Source organism: Gymnoscopelus microlampas, assembly GCF_963454915.1.
Source record: "Gymnoscopelus microlampas genome assembly, chromosome: 3".
NCBI classification, from domain to species: Eukaryota; Metazoa; Chordata; class Actinopteri; order Myctophiformes; family Myctophidae; genus Gymnoscopelus; species Gymnoscopelus microlampas.
Genome location: NC_139940.1, coordinates 48,010,564 through 48,032,273, shown reverse-complemented (window position 1 = coordinate 48,032,273; position 21,710 = coordinate 48,010,564). Strand labels below are relative to the sequence as shown.

Sequence of the window (21,710 nt, the reverse complement as noted above, 5' to 3'; positions counted from 1 at the left end):
GGTGGCTTTGTTGTTGATACAGCCTGAGTTGTTGTTGCTTCCTTCATGGTTGTTTCAAAAGCTATTGTTGTTGTTTCCTTTGTTGTTCTTGTTATTGGTACAATTGAGGTTGTGGTTTCAACAGTTGTTTTTGAAGTAACTGTTGTTTCTGGGCTAGTTGTGGTCTCAGGAACAGAGGTGGTGGTTTCACGAATAAATGTGGTAGAAGATTTTGTTGGACCAGTTGTTTCTACTTTTGGTGGCTTTGTCGTTGATAAAGCCTGAGATGTTGTTGCTTCCTTTTTGGTTGTTTCAACAGGTGTTGTTGTTTTTTCCTTTGTTGTTTCCTTTGTTGTTGTTGTTGTTATTGGTACAATTGAGGTTACGGTTTCAAAAGTAGGCTTGGAAGTAACTGTTGTTTCTGGGCTAGTTGTGGTCTCAGGAACAGAGGTGGTGGTTTCACGAATAACTGTAGTAGAAGCTGTTGTTGGACCAGTTGTTTCTACTTTTGGTGGCTTTGTTGTTGATACAGCCTGAGTTGTTGTTGTTTCCTTTGTGTTTGTTACAACAGCTTTGGTTGTTGTTTCCGTTGATAATGTTGTTGTTGGTACTATGGTTGTCATGGTTACAACAGTGGGCTTGGAAGTAACTGTTGTTTCTGGGCTAGTTGTGGTCTCAGGAACAGAGGTGGTGGTTGCACGAATAACTGTGGTAAAAGATGTTCTTGGACCAGTTGTTTCTACTTTTGGTGGCTTTGTTGTTGATACAGCCTGAGATGTTGTTGCTTCCTTTGTGGTTGTTTCAAAATGTGTTGTTGTTGTTGTTTCCTTTGATGCTGTTGTTGTTGGTGGTACACTGGTTGTTGTGATTAAAACAGTGGGCTTTGAAGTAACTGTTGTTTCTGGGCTAGTTGTGGTCTCAGGAACAGAGATGGTGGTTTCAAGAATAACTCTGGTAGAAGATGTTGTTGGACCAGTTGTTTCTACTTTTGGTGGCTTTGTTGTTGATACAGCCTGAGATGTTGTTGCTTCCTTTGTGGTTGTTTCAACAGGTGTTGTTGTTGTTTCCTTTGTTGTTGTTGTTGTTATTGGTACAATTGAGGTTGTGGTTTCAACAGTGGGCTTGGAAGTAACTGTTGTTTCTGAACTAGTTGTGGTCTTAGGAACAGAGGTGGTGATTTCAAGAATAACTGTGGTAGAAGCTGTTGTTGGACCAGTTGTTTCTGCTTTTGGTCGCTTTGTTGTTGATACAGTTTGAGTTGTTGTTTCTTCCTTTGTGGTTGTTTCAAAAGGTGTTGTTGTTGTTTCCTTTGTTGTTGTTGTTGTTGTTATTGGTACAATTGAGGTTACGGTTTCAAAAGTAGGCTTGGAAGTAACTGTTGTCTCTGGGCTAGTTGTGGTCTCAGGAACAGAGGTGGTGGTTTCACCAATAACTGTGGTAGAAGCTGTTGTTGGACCAATTGTTTCTACTTGTGGGTGCTTTGTTGTTGATACAGCCTGAGATTTTGTTGCTTCCCTTGTTGTTGTTTCAAAAGGTTTAGTTGTTGTTTCCGTTGTTGTTGGTAGACTGGTTGTCGTGGATAAAACGGTGGGCTTGGAAGTGACAACAGTTGTTTCCGGGATATGTTTGGTCGGTATAGAGGTTGTTGTTACCAGAATAACTGTGGTAGAAGCTGTTGTTGGACCAGTTGTTTCTACTTTTGGTTGCTTTATTGTTGATAAAGTCTGAGTTGTTGTTGCTTCCTTTGTGGTTGTTTCAACAGGTATTGTTGTTGTTTCATTTGTTGTTGTTATTGGTACAATTGAGGTTGTGGTTTCAAAAGTAGGCTTGGAAGTAAATGTTGTTTCTGGGCTGGTTGTGGTCTCAGGAACAGAGGTGGTGGTTTCACGAATAACTGTGGTAGAAGCTGTTGTTGGACCAGTTGTTTCTACTTTTGGTGGCTTTGTTGTTGATACAGTCTGAGTTGTTGTTGCTTCTTTTAGGGTTGTTTCAACAGGCCTTGTCGTTGTTTCCTTTGTTGTTGTTGTTATTGGTACAACTGAGGTTGTGGTTTCAACAGTGGGCTTGGAAGTAACTGTTGTTTCTGGGCTAGTTGTGGTCTCAGGAACAGAGGTGGTGGTTGCACGAATAACTGTGGTAAAAGATGTTCTTGGACCAGTTGTTTCTACTTTTGGTGGCTTTGTTGTTGATACAGCCTGAGATGTTGTTGCTTCCTTTGTGGTTGTTTCAAAATGTGTTGTTGTTGTTTCCTTTGATGCTGTTGTTGTTGGTACACTGGTTGTTGTGATTAAAACAGTGGGCTTTGAAGTAACTGTTGTTTCTGGGCTAGTTGTGGTCTCAGGAACAGAGATGGTGGTTTCAAGAATAACTCTGGTAGAAGATGTTGTTGGACCAGTTGTTTCTACTTTTGGTGGCTTTGTTGTTGATACAGCCTGAGATGTTGTTGCTTCCTTTGTGGTTGTTTCAACAGGTGTTGTTGTTGTTTCCTTTGTTGTTGTTGTTATTGGTACAATTGAGGTTGTGGTTTCAACAGTGGGCTTTGAAGTAACTGTTGTTTCTGAATTAGTTGTGGTCTTAGGAACAGAGGTGGTGATTTCAAGAATAACTGTGGTAGAAGATGTTGTTGGACCATTTGTTTCTACTTTTGGTGGCTTTGTTGTTGATACAGCCTGAGATGTTGTTGCTTCCTTTGCGGTTGTTTCAAAAGGTTGTGTCATTGTTTCCTTTAATGCTGTTGTTGTTGGTACACTGGTTGTTGTGGTTACAACAGTGGGCTTTGAAGTAACTGTTTTTTCTGGGCTAGTTGTGGTCTCAGGAACAGAGGTGGTGGTTTCACCAATAACTGTGGTAGAAGCTGTTGTTGGACCAATTGTTTCTACTTGTGGGTGCTTTGTTGTTGATACAGCCTGAGATTTTGTTGCTTCCCTTGTTGTTGTTTCAAAAGGTTTAGTTGTTGTTTCCGTTGTTGTTGGTAGACTGGTTGTCGTGGATAAAACGGTGGGCTTGGAAGTGACAACAGTTGTTTCCGGGATATGTTTGGTCGGTATAGAGGTTGTTGTTACCAGAATAACTGTGGTAGAAGCTGTTGTTGGACCAGTTGTTTCTACTTTTGGTTGCTTTATTGTTGATATAGTCTGAGTTGTTGTTGATTCCTTTGTGGTTTTTTCAATAGGTTTTGTTGTTGTTTCCTTTGTTGTTGTTGTTGTTATTGGTACAATTGAGGTTGTGGTTTCAAAAGTAGGCTTGGAAGTAACTGTTGTTTCTGGGCTAGTTGTGGTCTCAGGAACAGAGGTGGTGGTTTCACGAATAACTGTGGTAGAAGCTGTTGTTGGACCAGTTGTTTCTGCTTTTGGTGGCTTTGTTGTCGATACAGCCTGAGATGTTGTTGCTTCTTTTGTGGTTCTTACAACAGGCCTTGTTGTTGTTTCCTTTGTTGTTGTTGTTATTGGTACAATTGAGGTTGTAGTTTCAACAGTGCCATTGGAAGTAACTGTTGTTTCTGGGCTAGTTGTGGTCTCAGGAACAGAGGTGGTGATTTCACGAATAACTGTGGTAGAAGCTGTTGCTGGACCAGTTGTTTCTACTTTTGGTGGATTTGTTGTTGATACAGTCTGAGTTGTTGTTGCTTCCTTTGTGCTTGTTTCAACAGGTATTGTTGTTGTTTCATTTGTTGTTGTTATTGGTACAATTGAGGTTGTGGTTTCAAAAGTAGGCTTGGAAGTAAATGTTGTTTCTGGGCTAGTTGTGGTCTCAGGAACAGAGGTGGTGGTTTCACGAATAACTGTGGTAGAAGCTGTTGTTGGACCAGTTGTTTCTACTTTTGGTGGCTTTGTTGTTGATACAGCCTGAGATGTTGTTGTTTCCTTTGTGGTTGTTTCAACAGCTTTGGTTGTTGCTTCCTTTAATGGTGTTGTTGTTGGTACACTAGTCTGTAGCGTAGTAATTTGTGGGGTAGTTCGGGATGTCGTTTTTAGCGTAGTACTTTGTGGTGTCGTTTGAGATTTTGTCTGTAGTGTAGTACTTTGTGTTGTAGTCTGTAGCGTATTACTTTGTGGTGTAGTTTGGGATGTTGTCTGTAGTGTAACTAAAGTGGTTAGGTCAAGTGTTGTAATATCTGATTGCTGGGAGGGTGTATTGACTAAAGTTGTTGGTTCAAGTGTTGTAAAATTTGATTGTTCAGGGGGTTTATTAACTACAGTAATTTGAAGTGCTGTGTAATTTATAATGTTTGATTGTTGTTGTGTAATTACAGTGGTTGGTTCAAGTGTTGTGATGTATGATTGCTGGGTCGGTGTATTAACTAAAGTGGTTGGTTCAAGTGCAGTAAAATCTGGTGGTTTGGAAAGTTTATCAACTATAGTCATTTGAGGCGTTGTAATGTTTGATTGCTGTTGAGCAACTACAGTGGTTGGTTGATGTGTTGTAATGTTTGATTGTTGGGAGTTTGTATTATTTAAAGTGATTGGTTCAAGTGTAGTATTGTTTGATTGTTGGGAGGGTGTATTAACTACAGTGTTTGGTCCAAGTGTAGTAATGTTTGATTGTTTGGTTGTATTAGTGGTTGGTTCAAGTTTAGTTATGGCTGATTGCTGGGATGGAATACTAACAACAGTGGTTGGTTCAATTATTTTAATGTCTGATTGCTGGGAGGTTGTATTCACTAAGGTGGTTAGGTCAAGTGTTGTAATATCTGATTGCTGGGAAGTTGTACTAACTGCAGTGGTTGGTTCAAGTGTAGAAACATTTGATTGTTCAGAGAGTTTATCAACTACAGTGGTTACTTGATATGTTGTAATGTTTGGTTGCTGTGTAGTTACAACAGCCTTACCTTCACGTGTTGTAATCTTTGACTGTTGGGAGTTTGTATTGACTGCGGTGGTTGCTCCAAGTGTAGTAAAATGTGATTGTTGGGTGGATGTATTGACTGCATGTGGCTTTGTTGTTGATATAGTCTGAGTTGTTGTTGATTCCTTTGTGGTTGTATCAACATGTTTTGTTGTTGTTTCCTTTGTTGTTGTTGTTGTTGTTGTTGTTGTTATTGGTACAATTGAGGTTGTGGTTTCAACAGTGCGCTTTAAACTAACTGTTGTTTCTGGGCTGGTTGTGGTCTCAGGAACAGAGGTGGTGGTTTCACAAATAACTGTGGTAGAAGCTGTTGTTGGACCAGTTTTTTCTACTTTTGGTGGCTTTGTTGTTGATACAGTCTGAGTTGTTGTTGCTTCCTTTGTGGTTGTTTCAACAGGTATTGCTGTTGTTTTCTTTGTTGTTGTTGTTGTTATTGGTACAATTGAGGTTGTGGTTTCAAAAGTAGGCTTGGAAGTAACTGTTGTTTCTGGACTAGTTGTGGTCTCAGGAACAGAGGTGGTTTCACGGATAACTGTGGTAGTAGCTGTTGTTGGACCAGTTGTTTCTACTTTTGGTGGCTTTGTTGTTGATACAGTCTGAGTTGTTGTTGCTTCCTTTGTGGTTGTTTCAACAGGCCTTGTTGTTGTTTCCTTTGTTGTCGTTGTTGTTGTTAAGGGTACAATTGTGGTTGTGGTTTCAACAGTGTGCTTGTAAGGAACTGTTGTGTCTGGGCTAGTTGTGGTCTCAGGAACAGAGGTGGTGATTTCACGAATAACTGTTGTAGAAGCTGTTGTTGGACCAGTTGTTTCTACTTTTGGTGGATTTGTTGTTGATACTGCCTGAGATGTTGTTGCTTCCTTTGTTGTTGTTTCAATAAGTTTGGTTGTTGTTTCCTTTGTTGTTGGTACACTGGTTGTTGTGGTTAAAACGTTGGGCTTGGAAGTCACAGCAGTTGTTTCCGGGATAGGTGTGGTCGGTATGGAGGTTGTTGTTACCAGAATAACTGTGGTAGAAGCTGTTGCTGGACCAGTTGTTTCTACTTTTGGTGGCTTTGTTGTTGATACAGCCTGAGTTGTTGTTGTTGTTTCCTTTGTGGTTGTTACAACAGCTTTGGTTGTTGTTTCCTTTGATGCTATTGTTGTTGGTACTCTGGTTGTCATGGATACAACGGTGGGCTTTGAAGTAACTGTTGTTTCTGGGCTGGCTGTGGTCTCAGGAACAAAGGTGGTGGTTGTACGAATAACTATGGTAGAAGCTGTTATTGGACCAGTTGTTTCTACTTTTGGTTGCTTTGTTGTTGATACAGTCTGAGTTGTTGTTGCTTCCTTTGTGGTTGTTTCAACAGGTTTTGTTGTTGTTTCCTTTGTTGTTGTTGTTGTTGTTATTGGTACAATTGAGGTTGTGGTTTCAACAGTGGGCTTGGAAGTAACTGTTGTGTCTGGGTTAGTTGTGGTCTCAGGAACAGAGGTGGTGATTTCACGAATAACTGTGGTAGAAGCTGTTGTTGGACCAGTTGTTTCTACTTTTTGTGGATTTGTTGTTGATACAGCCTGGGATGTTGTTGCTTCCTTTGTTGTTGTTTCAATAGGTTTGGTTGTTGTTTCCTTTGTTGTTGGTACACTGGTTGTTGTGGTTAAAACGGTGGGCTTTGAAGTGACAACAGTTGTTTCCGGGATAGGTGTGGTCGGTATGGAGGTTGTTGTTACCAGAATAACTGTGGTAGAAGCTGTTGCTGGACCAGTTGATTCTACTTTTGGTGGCTTTGTTCTTGATACAGTCTGAGTTGTTGTTGATTCCTTTGTGGTTGTTTCTACTTTTGGTGTATTTGTTGTTGATACAGCTTGAGTTGTTGTTGTTTCCTTCGTGGTTGTTACAACAGCTTTGGTTGTTGTTTCCTTTGATAATGTTGTTGTTGGTACTCTGGTTGTCATGGTTACAACAGTGGGCTTTGAAGTAACTGTTGTTTCTGGGCTGGTTTTGGTCTCAGGAACAGAGGTGGTGGTTTCACCAATAACTATGGTAGAGGCTGTTATTTGACCAGTTGTTTCTACTTTTGGTGAATTTGTTGCTGATACAGTCTGAGTTGTTGTTGCTTCCTTTCTGGTTCTTTCAACAGGTTTTGTTGTTTCCTTTGTTGTTGTTGTTGTTATTGGTACAATTGAGGTTGTGGTTTCAACAGTGAGCTTGGAAGTAACTGTTGTTTCTGGGCTAGTTGTGGTCTCAGGAACAGAGGTGGTGGTTTCACCAATAACTGTTGTAGAAGCTGTTGTTGGACCAGTTGTTTCTACCTTTGGTGGCTTTGTTGTTGATACAGTCTGAGTTGTTGTTGCTTCCTTTGTAGTTGTTTCAACAGGCCTTGTTTTTGTTTCCTTTGTTGTTGTTGTTATTGGTACAATTGAGGTTGTGGTTTCAACAGTGCGCTTGGAAGTAATTGTTGTTTCTGGGCTGGTTGTGTTCTCAGGAACAGAGGTGGTGATTTCACGAATAACTATGGTAGAAGCTGTTGTTGGACCAGTTGTTTCTACTTTTGGTGACTTTGTTGTTGATAGAGTCTGAGTTGTTGTTGCTTCCTTTGTGGTTGTTTCAACAGGTATTGTTGTTTTTTCCTTTGTTTTTGTTGTTGTTGTTGTTATTGGTACAAATGAGGTTGTGGTTTCAAAAGTAGGCTTGGAAGTTACTGTTGTTTCTGGACTAGTTGTTGTCTCAGGAACAGAGGTGGTTTCACGGATAACTGTGGTAGAAGCTGTTATTGGACCAGTTGTTTCTACTTTTGGTGGCTTTGTTGTTGATACAGTCTGAGTTGTTGTTGATTCCTTTGTGGTTGTTTCAACAGGTTTTGTTGTTGTTTCTTTTGTTGTTGTTGTTATTGGTACAATTGAGGTTGTGGTTTCAACAGTGGGCTTGGAAGTAACTGTTGTTTCTGGGCTAGTTGTGGTCTCAGGAACGGAGGTGGTGGTTTCACGAATAACTGTGGTAGAAGCTGTTGTTAAACCAGTTGTTTCTACTTTTTGTGGATTTGTTGTTGATACAGCCTGAGATGTTGTTTTTTCCTTTGTGGTTGTTTCAACAGCTTTGGTTGTTGTTTCCTTTAATGGTGTTGTTGTTGGTACACTGATTGTTGTGGTTACAACAGTGGGCTTTGAAGTAACTATTGTTTCTGGGCTAGTTGTGGTCTCAGGAACAGAGGTGGTGGTTTCACGAATAACTGTGGTAGAAGCTGTTGTTGGACCAGTTGTTTCTACTTTTGGTGGCTTTGTTGTTGATACAGCCTGAGATGTTGTTGTTTCCTTTGTTGTTGTTTCAATAGGTTTGGCTGTTGTTTCCTTTGTTGTTAGTACACTGGTTGTTGTGGTTAAAATGGTGGGCTTGGAAGTGACAACAGTTGTTTCCGGGATAGGTGTGGTCGATGTGGAGGTTGTTGTTACCAGAATAACGGTGGTAGAAGCTGTTGCTGGACCAGTTGTTTCTACTTTTGGTGGATTTGTTGTTGATACAGCATGAGATGTTGTTGTTTCCTTTGTGGTTGTTTCAACAGCTTTGGTTGTTGTTTCCTTTAATGGTGTTGTTGTTGGTACACTGGTTGTCGTGGTTACAGCAGTGGACTTGGAAGTAACTGTTGTTTCTGGGCTAGTTGTGGTCTCAGGAACAGAGGTGGTGATTTCACGAATAACTGTGGTAGAAGCTGTTGTTGGACCAGTTGTTTCTACTTTTGGTGGCTTTGTTGTTGATAAAGTCTGAGTTGTTGTTGCTTCCTTTGTGGTTGTTTCAACAGGTTTTGTTGTTGTTTCCTTTGTTGTTGTTGTTGTTGTTATTGGTACAATTGAGGTTGTGGTTTCAACAGTGGGCTTGGAAGTAACTGTTGTTTCTGGGCTAGTTGTGGTCTCAGGAACAGAGGTGGTGATTTCACGAATAACTGTGGTAGAAGCTGTTGTTGGACCAGTTGTTTCTACTTTTAGTGGATTTGTTGTTGATACAGCCTGAGATGTTGTTGTTTCCTTTTTGGTTGTTTCAACAGCTTTGGTTGTTGTTTCCTTTAATGGTGTTGTTGTTGGTACACTGGTTGTCGTGGCTACAACAGTGGGCTTGGAAATAACTGTTGTTTCTGGGCTAGTTGTGGTCTCAGGAACAGAGGTGGTGATTTCACGAATAACTGTGGTAGAAGCTGTTGTTGGACCAGTTGTTTCTACTTTTGGTGGATTTGTTGTTGATACAGTCTGAGTTGTTGTTGCTTCCTTTGTGGTTGTTTCAACAGCTTTGGTTGTTGTTTCCTTTAATGGTGTTGTTGTTGGTACACTGGTTGTCGTGGCTACAACAGTGGGCTTGGAAATAACTGTTGTTTCTGGGCTAGTTGTGGTCTCAGGAACAGAGGTGGTGATTTCACGAATAACTGTGGTAGAAGCTGTTGTTGGACCAGTTGTTTCTACTTTTGGTGGCTTTGTTGTTGATACAGTCTGAGTTGTTGTTGCTTCCTTTGTGGTTGTTTCAACAGGTTTTGTTGTTGTTTCCTTTATTGTTGTTGTTATTGGTACAATTGAGGTTGTGATTTCAACAGTGGGCTTGGAAGTAACTGTTGTTTCTGGGCTAGTTGTGGTCTCAGGAACAGAGGTGGTGATTTCACGAATAACTGTGGTAGAAGCTGTTGTTGGACCAGTTGTTTCTACTTTTGGTGGATTTGTTGTTGATACAGCCTGAGATGTTGTTGTTTCCTTTTTGGTTGTTTCAACAGCTTTGGTTGTTGTTTCCTTTAATGGTGTTGTTGTTGGTACACTGGTTGTCATGGTTACAACAGTGGGCTTGGAAATAACTGTTGTTTCTGGGCTAGTTGTGGTCTCAGGAACAGAGGTGGTGGTTTCACGAATAACTGTGGTAGAAGCTGTTGTTGGACCAGTTGTTTCCTCTTTTGGTGGCTTTGTTGTTAATACAGTCTGAGTTGTTGTTGCTTCTTTTGTGGTTGTTTCAACAGGTTTTGTTGTTGTTTCCTTTGTTGTTGTTGTTTTTGGTACAATTGAGGTTGTGATTTCAACAGTGCGCTTGGAAGTAACTGTTGTTTTTGGGCTAGTTGTGGTCTCAGGAACAGAGGTGGTGGTTTCACGAATAACTGTGGCAGAAGCTGTTGTTGGACCAGTTGTTTCCACTTTTGGTGGCTTTGTTGTTGATACAGCCTGAGATGTTGTTGCTTCCTTTGTGGTTGTTTCAACAGGTTTGGTTGTTGTTTCCGTTGTTGTTGGTACACTGGTTGTTGTTGTTAAAACGGTGGTTGGTTCAAGTGTTGTGATGTCTGATTGCTGGGTCGGTGTATTAACTAAAGTGGTTGGTTCAATTGCAGTAAAATCTGGTGGTTTGGAAAGTTTATCAACTACAGTCATTTGAGGTGTTGTAATGTTTGATTGCTGTTGAGCAACTACAGTGGTTGGTTGATGTGTTGTAATGTTTGATTGTTGGGAGTTTGTATTATTTAAAGTGATTGGTTCAAGTGTAGTATTGTTTGATTGTTGGGAGGGTGTATTAACTACAATGTTTGGTCCAAGTGTTGTAATGTTTGAATGTTTGGTTGTCTTAGTGGTTGGATCAAGTTTAGTTATGGCTGATTGCTGGGATGGAATACTAACAACAGTGGTTGGTTCAATTATTTTAATGTCTGATTTCTGGGAGGTTGTATTCACTACGGTGGTTAAGTCAAGTGTTGTAATATCTGATTGCTGGGAAGTTGTACTAACTGCAGTGGTTGGTTCAAGTGTAGAAACATTTGATTGTTCAGAGAGTCTATCAACTACGGTTATTGGAAGTGTTGTAATGTTTGATTGCTGTTGTGCAACTACAGTGGTTACTTGATATGTTGTAATGTTTGGTTGCTGTGAGGATGTAGTTGCAACAGCCTTACCTTCACGTGTTGTAATCTTTGACTGTTGGGAGTTTGTATTGACTGCAGTGGTTGCTCCAAGGGTAGTAAAATGTGATTGTTGGGTGGATATATTGACTGCAGTGGTTGCTCCTAGTGTAGTAAAATATGATTGTTGGGAGGGTGTACTATCTGCAGTGGTTGGTTCTTTTTTAGAAATGTATGATAGTTGGGAAGGCGTAGTTACAGTGGTTGTTTGAAGTGTAATGTTTGATTGTTGCGGTACAGTAACTACGGTTATTGGTCCTTTTGTTGTAATGTTTGAGCGTTGGGAGTTTGTATTAACTACAGTGGTTGGTTGGAATGTAGTAATGTTTGATTGTTGGGAGGGTGTACTAACTACAGCAGTTGGTTCAAGTGTTGTAAAGTTTGATTGTTGGGAGGGTGTACTAACTACTGCAGTTGGTTCAAGTGTTGTAAAGTTTGATTGTTGGGATGTACTAACTACAGCAGTTGGTTGTTGTGTAGCAATGTTTGATTGCTGGGAGGTTTTATTAGCTACAGTGGTTGGTTCAAGTGTAGTAATGTTTGATTTTTGGAAGGGTGTAACTACTGTAGTTGGTTCTTTTGATGTAATGTTTGATTGCTGAGAGGTTGTATTAACTACAGTGGTTGGTTCAAGTGTTGTAATGTGTGATTGTTGTGAGGGCGTATTAACTACAGTGGTTGGTTCAAGTGTAGTAATGTTTGATTGTTGGGAGGGCGTATTAACTACAGTGGCTGGTTTGAGTGTAGTAACGTTTGATTGTTGGGAGGGCGTACTAACTACAGCATTTGGTTCAAGTGTAGTATTGTTTGATTGTTGGGAGGGTGTATTAACTATAGCAGTTGGTTTAATTGTTGTAAAGTTTGATTGTTGGGAGGTTGTACTAACTACTGCAGTTGGTTCAAGTGTTGTAAAGTTTGATTGTTGGGATGTACTAACTACAGCAGTTGGTTGTTGCGTAGCAATGTTTGATTGCTTGGAGGTTTTATTAACTACAGTGGTTGGTTCAAGTGTAGTAATGTTCGATTTTTGGAAGGGTGTAACTACTGTATTTGGTTCTTTTGTAGTAATGTTTGATTGCTGAGAGGTTGTATTAACTACAGTGGTTGGTTCAAGTGTTGTAATGTGTGATTGTTGTGAGGGAGTATTAACTACAGTGGTTGGTTCAAGTGTAGTAATGTTTGATTGTTGGGAGGGCGTATTAAATACAGTGGCTGGTTTGAGTGTAGTAACGTTTGATTGTTGGGAGGGCGTACTAACTACAGCATTTGGTTCAAGTGTAGTATTGTTTGATTGTTGGGAGGGTGTATTAACTATAGCAGTTGGTTTAATTGTTGTAAAGTTTGATTGTTGGGAGGTTGTACTAACTACTGCAGTTGGTTCAAGTGTTGTAAAGTTTGATTGTTGGGATGTACTAACTACAGCAGTTGGTTGTTGCGTAGCAATGTTTGATTGCTTGGAGGTTTTATTAACTACAGTGGTTGGTTCAAGTGTAGTAATGTTCGATTTTTGGAAGGGTGTAACTACTGTAGTTCGTTCTTTTGTAGTAATGTTTGATTGCTGAGAGGTTGTATTAACTACAGTGGTTGGTTCAAGTGTTGTAATGTGTGATTGTTGTGAGGGAGTATTAACTACAGTGGTTGGTTCAAGTGTAGTAATGTTTGATTGTTGGGAGGCCGTATTAACTACAGTGGCTGGTTTGATTGTAGTAACTTTTGATTGTTGGTAGGGCGTACTAACTACAGCATTTGGTTCAAGTGTAGTATTGTTTGATTGTTGGGAGGGTGTATTAACTATAGCAGTTGGTTTAAGTGTTGTAAAGATTGATTGCTGGGAAGTTTTATTAACTACAGTGGTTGATTCAAGTGTAGTAATGTGTGATTGTTGGGAGGTTGTAGTAACTACAACAGCTGGTTCAAATGTAATGTTTGATTGTTGGAGTGTATTGACTGCAGCAGTTGGTTCAAGTGTTGTGATGTTTGGTTTTTGGGAGGTTGTAGCAACTACAGCAGTTGGTTCTTTTGTAGTAATGTTTGGTTGTTGGGAGGGTGTATTCACTACAGTCGTGGGTTCAAGTGGTGTAATATTTGATTGCTGGGGGGATGTAGTAACTACAGCTGTTGGTTTGATTGTAGCAATGTTTGATTGTTGCGAGGGTGTACTAACTACATCAGTATGTTCAATTGTTGTAAAGTTTGATTGTTGGGGTCTAGTGACTATAGCAGTCTGTTGTTGTGTAGTAATGTTTGATTGTTTGGAGGGTGTATTGTCTACATCAGTTGGTTCAAATGTTGTAATGATTGATTGTTGGGGTGTATTAACTACAGTGGTTTGTTCAAGTGTTGTAATATTCGATTTTTGGGAGGTTGTAGTAACTACAGTGTGTGATTGATGCATTGTAATGTTTGATTGTTGGGAGGGTGTATTGGCTACAGTGGTTGGTTCTTTTGTAGTAATGTTTGGTAGTTGGGAGGGTGTATTAACTACAGCTGTTGCTTCTTTTGTTGTAATGTTTGACAGGTGGGAGTGTGTATTAACTACAGCTGTTGGTTCGAGTGTAGGAATGTTTGATTGTTGGGTGGGTGTGCTAACTACAGCAGTATGTTCAATTGCAGCAATGTTTGATTGTTTGGAGGTTGCATTAACTACTGCAGTTGGTTGATGTGTAGTAATGTTTGATTGTTGGGAGGGTGTATTTACTACAGTGGCTGGTTCAAGTGTAGTAATGTTTGATTGTTGGGGTGTAGTAACCACAGTAGAGGGTTGATGTGTTGTAATGTTTGATTGTTGGGAGGGTGTATTGGCTATAGTGGTTGGTTCTGTTGTAGTAATGTTTGATTGCTGGGAAGGTGTATTATCTACAGTGGTTGGTTCGAGTGTAGTAATGTTTAATTTGTGGGAGGTTGTACTAACTACAGCAGTTGATTCAAGTGTTGTAATGTTTGATGGTTGGGGTGTGGTAACATCAGCAGTTGGTTCAAGTGTAGTAATGTTTAATTGCCGAGAGGGTGTATTAACTGCAGTTGTTGGGTAATGTGTTGTAATGTATGATTGTTGGGAGGGTGTATTACCTACAGTGGTTGGTTTAAGTGTAGTAATGTTTAATTGCTGTGAGGGTGTATTAACTACAGTGGTTGGTTGATGTGTTGTAATTGGTGATATTTGGGGTGTATTAACAACTGTAGTTGGTTCAAGTGTTGCAATGTTTGATTGTTGGAGTGTAGTTGTTGTTATAGCAGCAGTAGTCGTTGTCATCGTCGTCGCCATTGTCGTTGTAGGATTAGAAGTAGATATTGCTGTAAAGTTAAATAACATTCACATTTAGAGAAAGACAATGAAGCCCCAGTACAGTCTCATCCTGAGAAATGTAATGCTACACAATAATGTGATATAATTTAAATAAATCATTAAATGTTTGCTCGCTTCCAGACAGTTTATAACACTCACAAAAACACTCACCGCCTTGACAAATAAAGTGCCGTGCTCCAGAGCATCTCAAGTCATTCCACTCTCCCCTGTCCCTGAATACAGCAACAACACAGTCCTGATCGCGTTGATAGTTAGGTTGACCGCGCTTCCAGAAACGGAACGAGGAACTGCTACCATCTGACCAAACCCAGGGGTCTCTGAAGAGGCCGATCCACACAGTGTGGTTGAGCGAAGCCGTCTTCACTGCCAGGTTCTCCCATGCTGACTGGATGCTCACCAGGTCACTCAACATGTTCCTGCAGTACCTTTGCGCTTCTCTCCACGTTTTCGTCTCTGGGTAGAACTTATGCCCAGTGGCGCCACCTGTAGGTGCAAAGGTCCATTACGTTAAATACATAATTATGCTATGCTACACTGGAAGCTTAATGTATTTGAATCCAACATTTATTTCATTAATTATCTCTGTCAGCCTGAAGACAAGGCCCCTCCTTGCCTTGATGACTGGAAGTATTAGACCATACTGTAACGCTACTGTAGTGTTAGACCCTGCTGTAACACTGCTGTAGTGTTAGACCCTGCTGTAACACTGCTGTAATCTCTCAAGAACAGATTCTGCTCTCCGCTTGAATCTGTCGGGGGGGTTCGTCATATCGCGTACGCACTGGCCTACAGGTGGGCGTGCCTTCAGATCAGGAAGCAGGTCGCGCTTCCTGCCAATAAAATGTAGTGGGCGGGATTTACGTGTCTGCCGATCCTTCCCCACTAGAAACAAACCGAAACTCATTTAACAATAGCGTCCTCGGAGCAGACAAAACCACGGAAACGATCCATGTTCTCTGGGAGAAGTGGTGCTAGTGTTCCGTGTAGAAATATTGTTTGTAATGAAAACATAGTCGCACCACCGGTAGTGAAAGGCTGAAGGCAGACCAAACCCCGGTTTCCTTGCGCACAGGTGCTCCATTTTGCTCCCCCCAGAGCTAAGTGAAATAGTAAAAAACAGCAGAGGGCGCTGTTTTTCCTTTTTTTATTTGGCGATGGGTTCCCAGATTTACACTGCTTTAACACTGCTGTAGTGTTAGAGCCTGCTGTAACACTGCTGTAACACTGCTGTAGTGTTAGACCCTGCTGTAACACTGCTGTAGTGTTACACCCTATAGTAGGGTCTAACACTACAGCAATATTAAAGCAGGGTCTAACACTACAGCAGTGTTACAGTAGTGTTACAGCAGGGTCTAATTTGCTCTATTGTTAAATTATTTGTAACTGTAATTGTATTCTTGCTCTGTAAAGCACTTTGAGCTGCATGTCATGTCATGAAAGGTGCTATACAAATGAAGTTTATTATCATTATTATTAATTCTACAGCAGTGTTACAGCAGGGTCTACCACTACAGCAGTGTTACAGCAGGGTCTACCACTACAGCAGTGTTACAGCAGGGTCTACCACTACAGCAGTGTTACAGCAGGGTCTAACACTACAGCAGTGTTACAGTAGGGTCTAACACTACAGCAGTGTTACAGCAGTGTCTAACACTACAGCAGTGTTACAGCAGGGTCTAACGCTACAGCAGTGTTACAGTAGGGTCTAACACTACAGCAGTGTTACAGCAGGGTCTAACACTACAGCAGTGTTACAGCAGGGTCTACCACTACAGCAGTGTTACAGCAGGGTCTAACACTACAGCAGTGTTACAGCAGGGTCTAACACTACAGCAGTGTTACAGCAGGGTCTAACACTACAGCAGTGTTACAGCAGGGTCTAATTCTACAGCAGTGTTACAGGAGGGTCTAACACTACAGCAGTGTTACAGCAGGGTCTAACACTACAGCAGTGTTACAGCTGGGTCTAACACTACAGCAGTGTTACAGTAGGGTCTAACGCTACAGCAGTGTTACAGTAGGGTCTAACACTGCACAGCATTGTCTTCATGCTGAATCGTTGATATGTCAAAAGACTATTATTCAATTAATCAATACAAAGTAACTGATATAATAATCGCTAAGAAGATAATAAATACCTGCAGCCCTAAAAGCCCATTGTTAACATTAGCATGATTTCACTCACCATCACAAACAAAACTTCTTCTCGTGTCGCAGTCACTTTCGAACCACTGTCCGTATGGATCCATCGCCCCGCAGGTGTCCTCGGCTTCATTGTTCTGTGGTTCTCCCAGCCTCCAGTTCAAAAAGTCCAGCGTCTGATCGGGCAAAGCCCAGTGCCACGCCCGCTGTCCAATCTCCAGTCCTATCCAGGCCCTGACGATGTCGCTCCTAGCGTCTGATATCAAACGGTCCATCTCTGCCGAGTTGCCGACTGTAACCAGGTCAGTGAACCCCGTCCTGCAGAATTGCTTTGCATCCACATAGTTCTTAAGGGAATAGCTGTAGGAGTATGTCGGGGAGTTTGACGTGAAACTGAACAACTCTGTGAAGAGAGCACAGAAAGCACACTTATGTAGAGCAGGATGATGCCGATGGTAATGTTAATAGAATGTTTTATTCAAACATGTACGCCTTAATGTTATGCCTTTATTTCATTAAATCAAATATTTAAATAATGCAGGTTGAAAAGTACAATTTATAATGATGCTTGTAGTGTTAAGGGAGCAATATCATTTTGTGATGTATGCGGTAGATGACATGAGTCTGTCGGGTAGGCCTACTTACAGTATTATTATTATTATTATTATATTAAGAATTAACTTAATTGTCACAACACAGGTACAAGTGAGGTGAAACTCTTATTTATGCAAGCCTTCACGTTTAAAATAATTAGAAGTGAAATAAGCATTAAAAGGCCTGAAAATAGCAGCTTGTTAAAGGAGTAGTTCACCCAAAAAAATACTTATTTTCTATCAATTACACACCCCATGAAGCCTTGAATTCATGGAGATTTGTTTTTGTTTTTGATGATCGGGTCATCGGTCAATAGGAGACTCAGTAGTGAGTCTCCTACCGGAGACTCCGCCTGACCTTAAATTATTGGCTTAGGAATGCGACAAAAACAGAATAATCTCCATGAATTCAATGCTTCATGGGGTGTGTAATTGATAGAAAATAAGTGCTTTTTTGGGTGAACTACTCCTTTAATATTAATAGAATATTTTATTCAAACATCCGCCTTAATGTTTATGCCTTTATTTAATTAAATGAGATATTTGGAATAATACAGGTTAAAAGGAAATTGGTAAATTAGTTTCCCATACACAGCCGGCATGTTTATTGTTCATTGAAATACCATATTGGAGAACATGATATGCTGCCAGGCTTTAAGTACTCTAGAGTATGTTTAGGGTCCGTGTTTAAAGAGCCACCACATCAGCAATAGTAATTAACGGCCAAATGAGGGCCGCATAGCGTCTTCACATCAGGGATACTTTATTGGGAAACACAATACACACACACACACACACACACACACACACACACACACACACACACACACACACACACACACACAGTTTTGCATTACTACTTACTTTTGAGGACATCAACATTTTGATGTGTTGTAATTGGTGATATTTGGGGTGTATTAACAACTGTAGTTGGTTCAAGTGTTGCAATGTTTGATTGTTGGCGTGTAGTTGTTGTTATAGCAGTAGTCGTTGTCATCGTCGTTGCCATCGTCGTTGTAGGATTTGAAGTAAATATTGCTGTAAAGATAAATAACATTCACATTTAGAGAAAGACAATGAAGCCCCAGTACAGTCTCACCCTGAGAAATGTAATGCTACACAATAATGTGATATCATTTAAAGAAATCATTAAATGTTTGCTCACTTCCAGACAGTTTATAACACTCACAAAAACACTCACCGCCTTGACAAATATAGTGCCGTGCTCCAGAGCATCTCAAGTCATTCCACTCTCCCCTGTCCCTGAATACAGCAACAACACAGTCCTGACCGCGTTTATAGTTCGGTTGGCCGGGCTTCCAGAAACGGAACGAGGAACTGCTACCATCTGACCAAACCCAGGGGTCTCTGAAGAGGCCGATCCACACAGTGTGCTTGAGCGAAGCCGCCTTCACTGCCAGGTTCTCCCATGCTGACTGGATGCTCACTAGGTCGCTCGACATGTTCCTGCAGTACCTTTGCGCTGCTCTCCACGTTTTCGTCTCTGGGTAGAACTTATGCCCAGTGGCGCCACCTGTAGGTGCAAAGGTCCATTACGTTAAATACATAATTATGCTATGCTACACTGAAGCTTAATGTATATTTGGATCCAACATTTATTTGATTAATTATCTCTGTCAGCCTTAAGGCAAGGCCCCTCCTTGCCTTAAGGCCTGACAATTAGGGCTGCAGTTCTATCGCTCTCTCTTCTTGCAATTATTCTATTGATTACCGTTTCAATTAATCGATTGCTAGAGAAGCGAGTTTTTTTATATTTTAAATTAAAATGTAAATAATATTAAAATATGATATATATATATTATATATATATATATATATATATATATATATATATATATATATATATATATATATATATATATATATATATACAAATGAGCAATTCCTGTGCACTTCTGGAATGGAGGAGGTGCTGGCCCGGGTAAGCAGGTAATGTATCAGACAGGTGAGATGAGGCCGCACACTCCAATGATGAGATGGACTTTTATATTTTCATTGCTTTTATTTGTGCACAACGCGTTTCGCCTTTTGGCTTCGTCAGGTGCATTCCCTGCTAAACTAGGGCCAGAATGCACCTGACGAAGCCAAAAGGCGAAACGCGTTGTGCACAAATAAAAGCAATGAAAATATAAAAGTCCATCTCATCATATATATATATATATATATATATATATATATATATATATATATATATATATATATATATATATATATATATATATATATATATATATATATTCATGCTGAATCGTTGATATGTAAAAAGATTATTATTCGATTAAGCAATAAAAAGTAACTGATATAATAATCGCTAAGAAGATAATACATAGTTGCAGCCCTAAAAGCCCCTTGATGACATTAGTATGATTTCACTCACCATCACAAACAAAACTTCTTCTCGTGTCACAGTCACTTTCGAACCACTGTCCGTATGGATCCATCGCCCCGCAGGTGTCCTCGGCTTCATTGTTCTGTGGTTCTCCCAGCCTCCAGTTCAAAAAGTCCAGCGTCTGATCGGGCAAAGCCCAGTGCCACGCCCGCTGTCCAATCTCCAGTCCTATCCAGGCCCTGACGATGTCGCTCCTAGCGTCTGATATCAAACGGTCCATCTCTGCCGAGTTGCCGACTGTAACCAGGTCAGTGAACACCGTCCTGCAGAATTGCTTTGATTCCACATAGTTCTTACGGTGGTAGCCGTAGTAATATGTCGGGGAGCTTGATGTGAAACAGAACAACTCTGTGAAGAGAGCACAGCAAATACACTTATGTAGAGCAGGATGATGCTGATGTTAATATTTCATTCAAACATACGGCGTAATGATATGCCTTTATTTAATTCAATCAGATATTTAAATAATACAGGCTAAAAAGCAGTGGTTGGAAAAGTACTCGAATGTTTTACTTAAGTAAAAGTATCAATGCTGCAATGTAGAAGTATTCCGTTACAAGTAAAAGTCCCAAATTCAAAATCTCACGTTGTGAGCTTGTAGATCGGCTATTTTCAAATAGCCTAGCCCTAGGTATAAAGGGCTAAAGTGGTTAATGTATGTTTTTATAATGTAATAATCTATACCTGCAAAGTAACTAGTAACTAAAGTTTTCAATTAATTGTAGTGGAGTAAAAGTACAATATTTGCCTCTGAGATGTAGTGGAGTAGAAGTAAAAGTATAGACAATTGGAAATACTCCAGTAAAGTAAAAGTAGATCAAAGTTGTACTTAAGTACAGTACTTGAGTAAATGTACTTAGTTACTTTACACCACCACTAAAAAGTACAATTTATAACAATGTTTGTAGTGTTAAGGGACCAATATCATTTTGTGATGTATGCGGTAGATGACAGGAGTAGGTAGGCCTACTTGTGGAGTTCGTAGCATATAGTTTGTGTAGTGAGATGGTCAAAATCAATCAATTAACTTAATTGTCACTATACAATACACTATACAGGTACAAGTGAGGTGAAACGCTTATGTATGCAGGCCTTCACGTTTGCAGTTTAAAAGAGTTAAGAAAGAATTAGAAGCGAAATAAGCATTAAAAGGCCTGAAAATAGCGGCTTGTTAAAGGAGTAGATCACCCAAAAAAGTACTTATTTTCTGTCAATTACACACCCCATGAAGTCTTGATTTCATGGAGATTTGTTTGTTTTTGGCACATTCTTAAGCCAATAATTTGATGACCAGGTCATCGGTCAATACCAGAGACCCCGCCTGACATTAAATTATTGGCTTAGGAATGCGACAAAAACAGAATAATCTAAATTAATTCAATGCTTCAAATGGGGTGTGTAATTGATAGAAAATAGGTACTTTTTTGGGTGAACTATTCCTTTAATGTTAATAGACTATTTTATTCAAACATTCGCCTTAATGTTATGCCTTTATTTAATTAAATCAGATATTTAAATAATACAGGTTAAAAGGAAATTGGTAAATTAGTTTCCCATACACAGCTGGCATGTTCATATTGTTCATTGAAATACCATATTGGAGAACATGATATGCTGCCAGGCTTTAAGTAGTCTAGAGTATGTTTAGGGTCCGTGTTTAAAGAGCCACCACATCAGCAGTAGTAATTAACGGCTAAACTAGGGCCAAAAACGTAGCAGAACAAGCTCTCGCATTACCGTCTTCACATTAGGGATACTTTATTGGGAAACATAACATTTCAGATTACCTGATGAAGGACTCAGGACCGAAACATTGTGTTTCCCAATAAAGAATCTCTGATATTTAGCATTTGAAGGTGGCATGTGCGGGAGCGTTTTCTGCTACATACAGTAGGCTATTATTAAAACCTGAAAAGAACTAAATTCTGGTAATGGAGTGCCCCAGAAGCGACCAAATTTGCAAGGTAAAAAAAATGCCCTCCAGCCTGGATGCAGATAGCCCAAACCTCCACACACACACACACACACACACACACACACACACACACACACACACACACACACACACACACACACACACACACACACACACACACACACACACACACACACACACACAGACAGACACATTGTAACAATTTAGTCCACATAAAGGAGAGCATACAAGGACGCAAATATTAAAGGTACTGTTAAGGATACATTCACAAAATCATGGCATATGTCTTCATGATACAATAAGTAATATCACTCTCAGACCTCTATGGGTATGAGTAATAGCATCTCTGCCATATGTGGCGGCTGCCAATTATGGCGGAGACAGCACAGTACTTTTGCCAGCCTTTTTTGGCATCCCAAGTTGCTGAAACCACACACACACACACACACACACACACACACACACACACACACACACACACACACACACACACACACACACACACACACACACACACACACACCACACACACGATTCCAACACTCTGTCACAAGCAGAGGGCTTAACTCTTTCATACACAAAACACAGGGGGAAGCAATGTAGAGAAAATG

At 40.2% G+C, this 21,710-nt stretch overlaps 1 protein-coding gene across 3 annotated transcripts in view; it reads right to left on the bottom strand.

Annotated features, from left to right (window-relative positions):
* The window catches only part of LOC311041637 (macrophage mannose receptor 1-like), a gene marked incomplete at its 5' end in the record, with an annotated part of 36,801 nt that overhangs the window by 14,873 nt on the left and 218 nt on the right, over positions 1 to 21,710 (bottom strand). Inside the window, 6 exons of one of the 3 annotated variants that reach the window (XM_084052108.1) lie at positions 10,706 to 14,005; positions 14,157 to 14,501; positions 16,204 to 16,563; positions 17,618 to 17,791; positions 17,955 to 18,287; positions 19,152 to 19,511. In XM_084052108.1, coding sequence (XP_083908234.1) covers positions 10,706 to 14,005; positions 14,157 to 14,501; positions 16,204 to 16,563; positions 17,618 to 17,791; positions 17,955 to 18,287; positions 19,152 to 19,511 — 4,872 coding nt within the window. The remainder of the gene's footprint in view (positions 1 to 10,705; positions 14,006 to 14,156; positions 14,502 to 16,203; positions 16,564 to 17,617; positions 17,792 to 17,954; positions 18,288 to 19,151; positions 19,512 to 21,710) is intronic. The other 2 variants (XM_084052111.1, XM_084052109.1) reach the window with 2 other exon arrangements.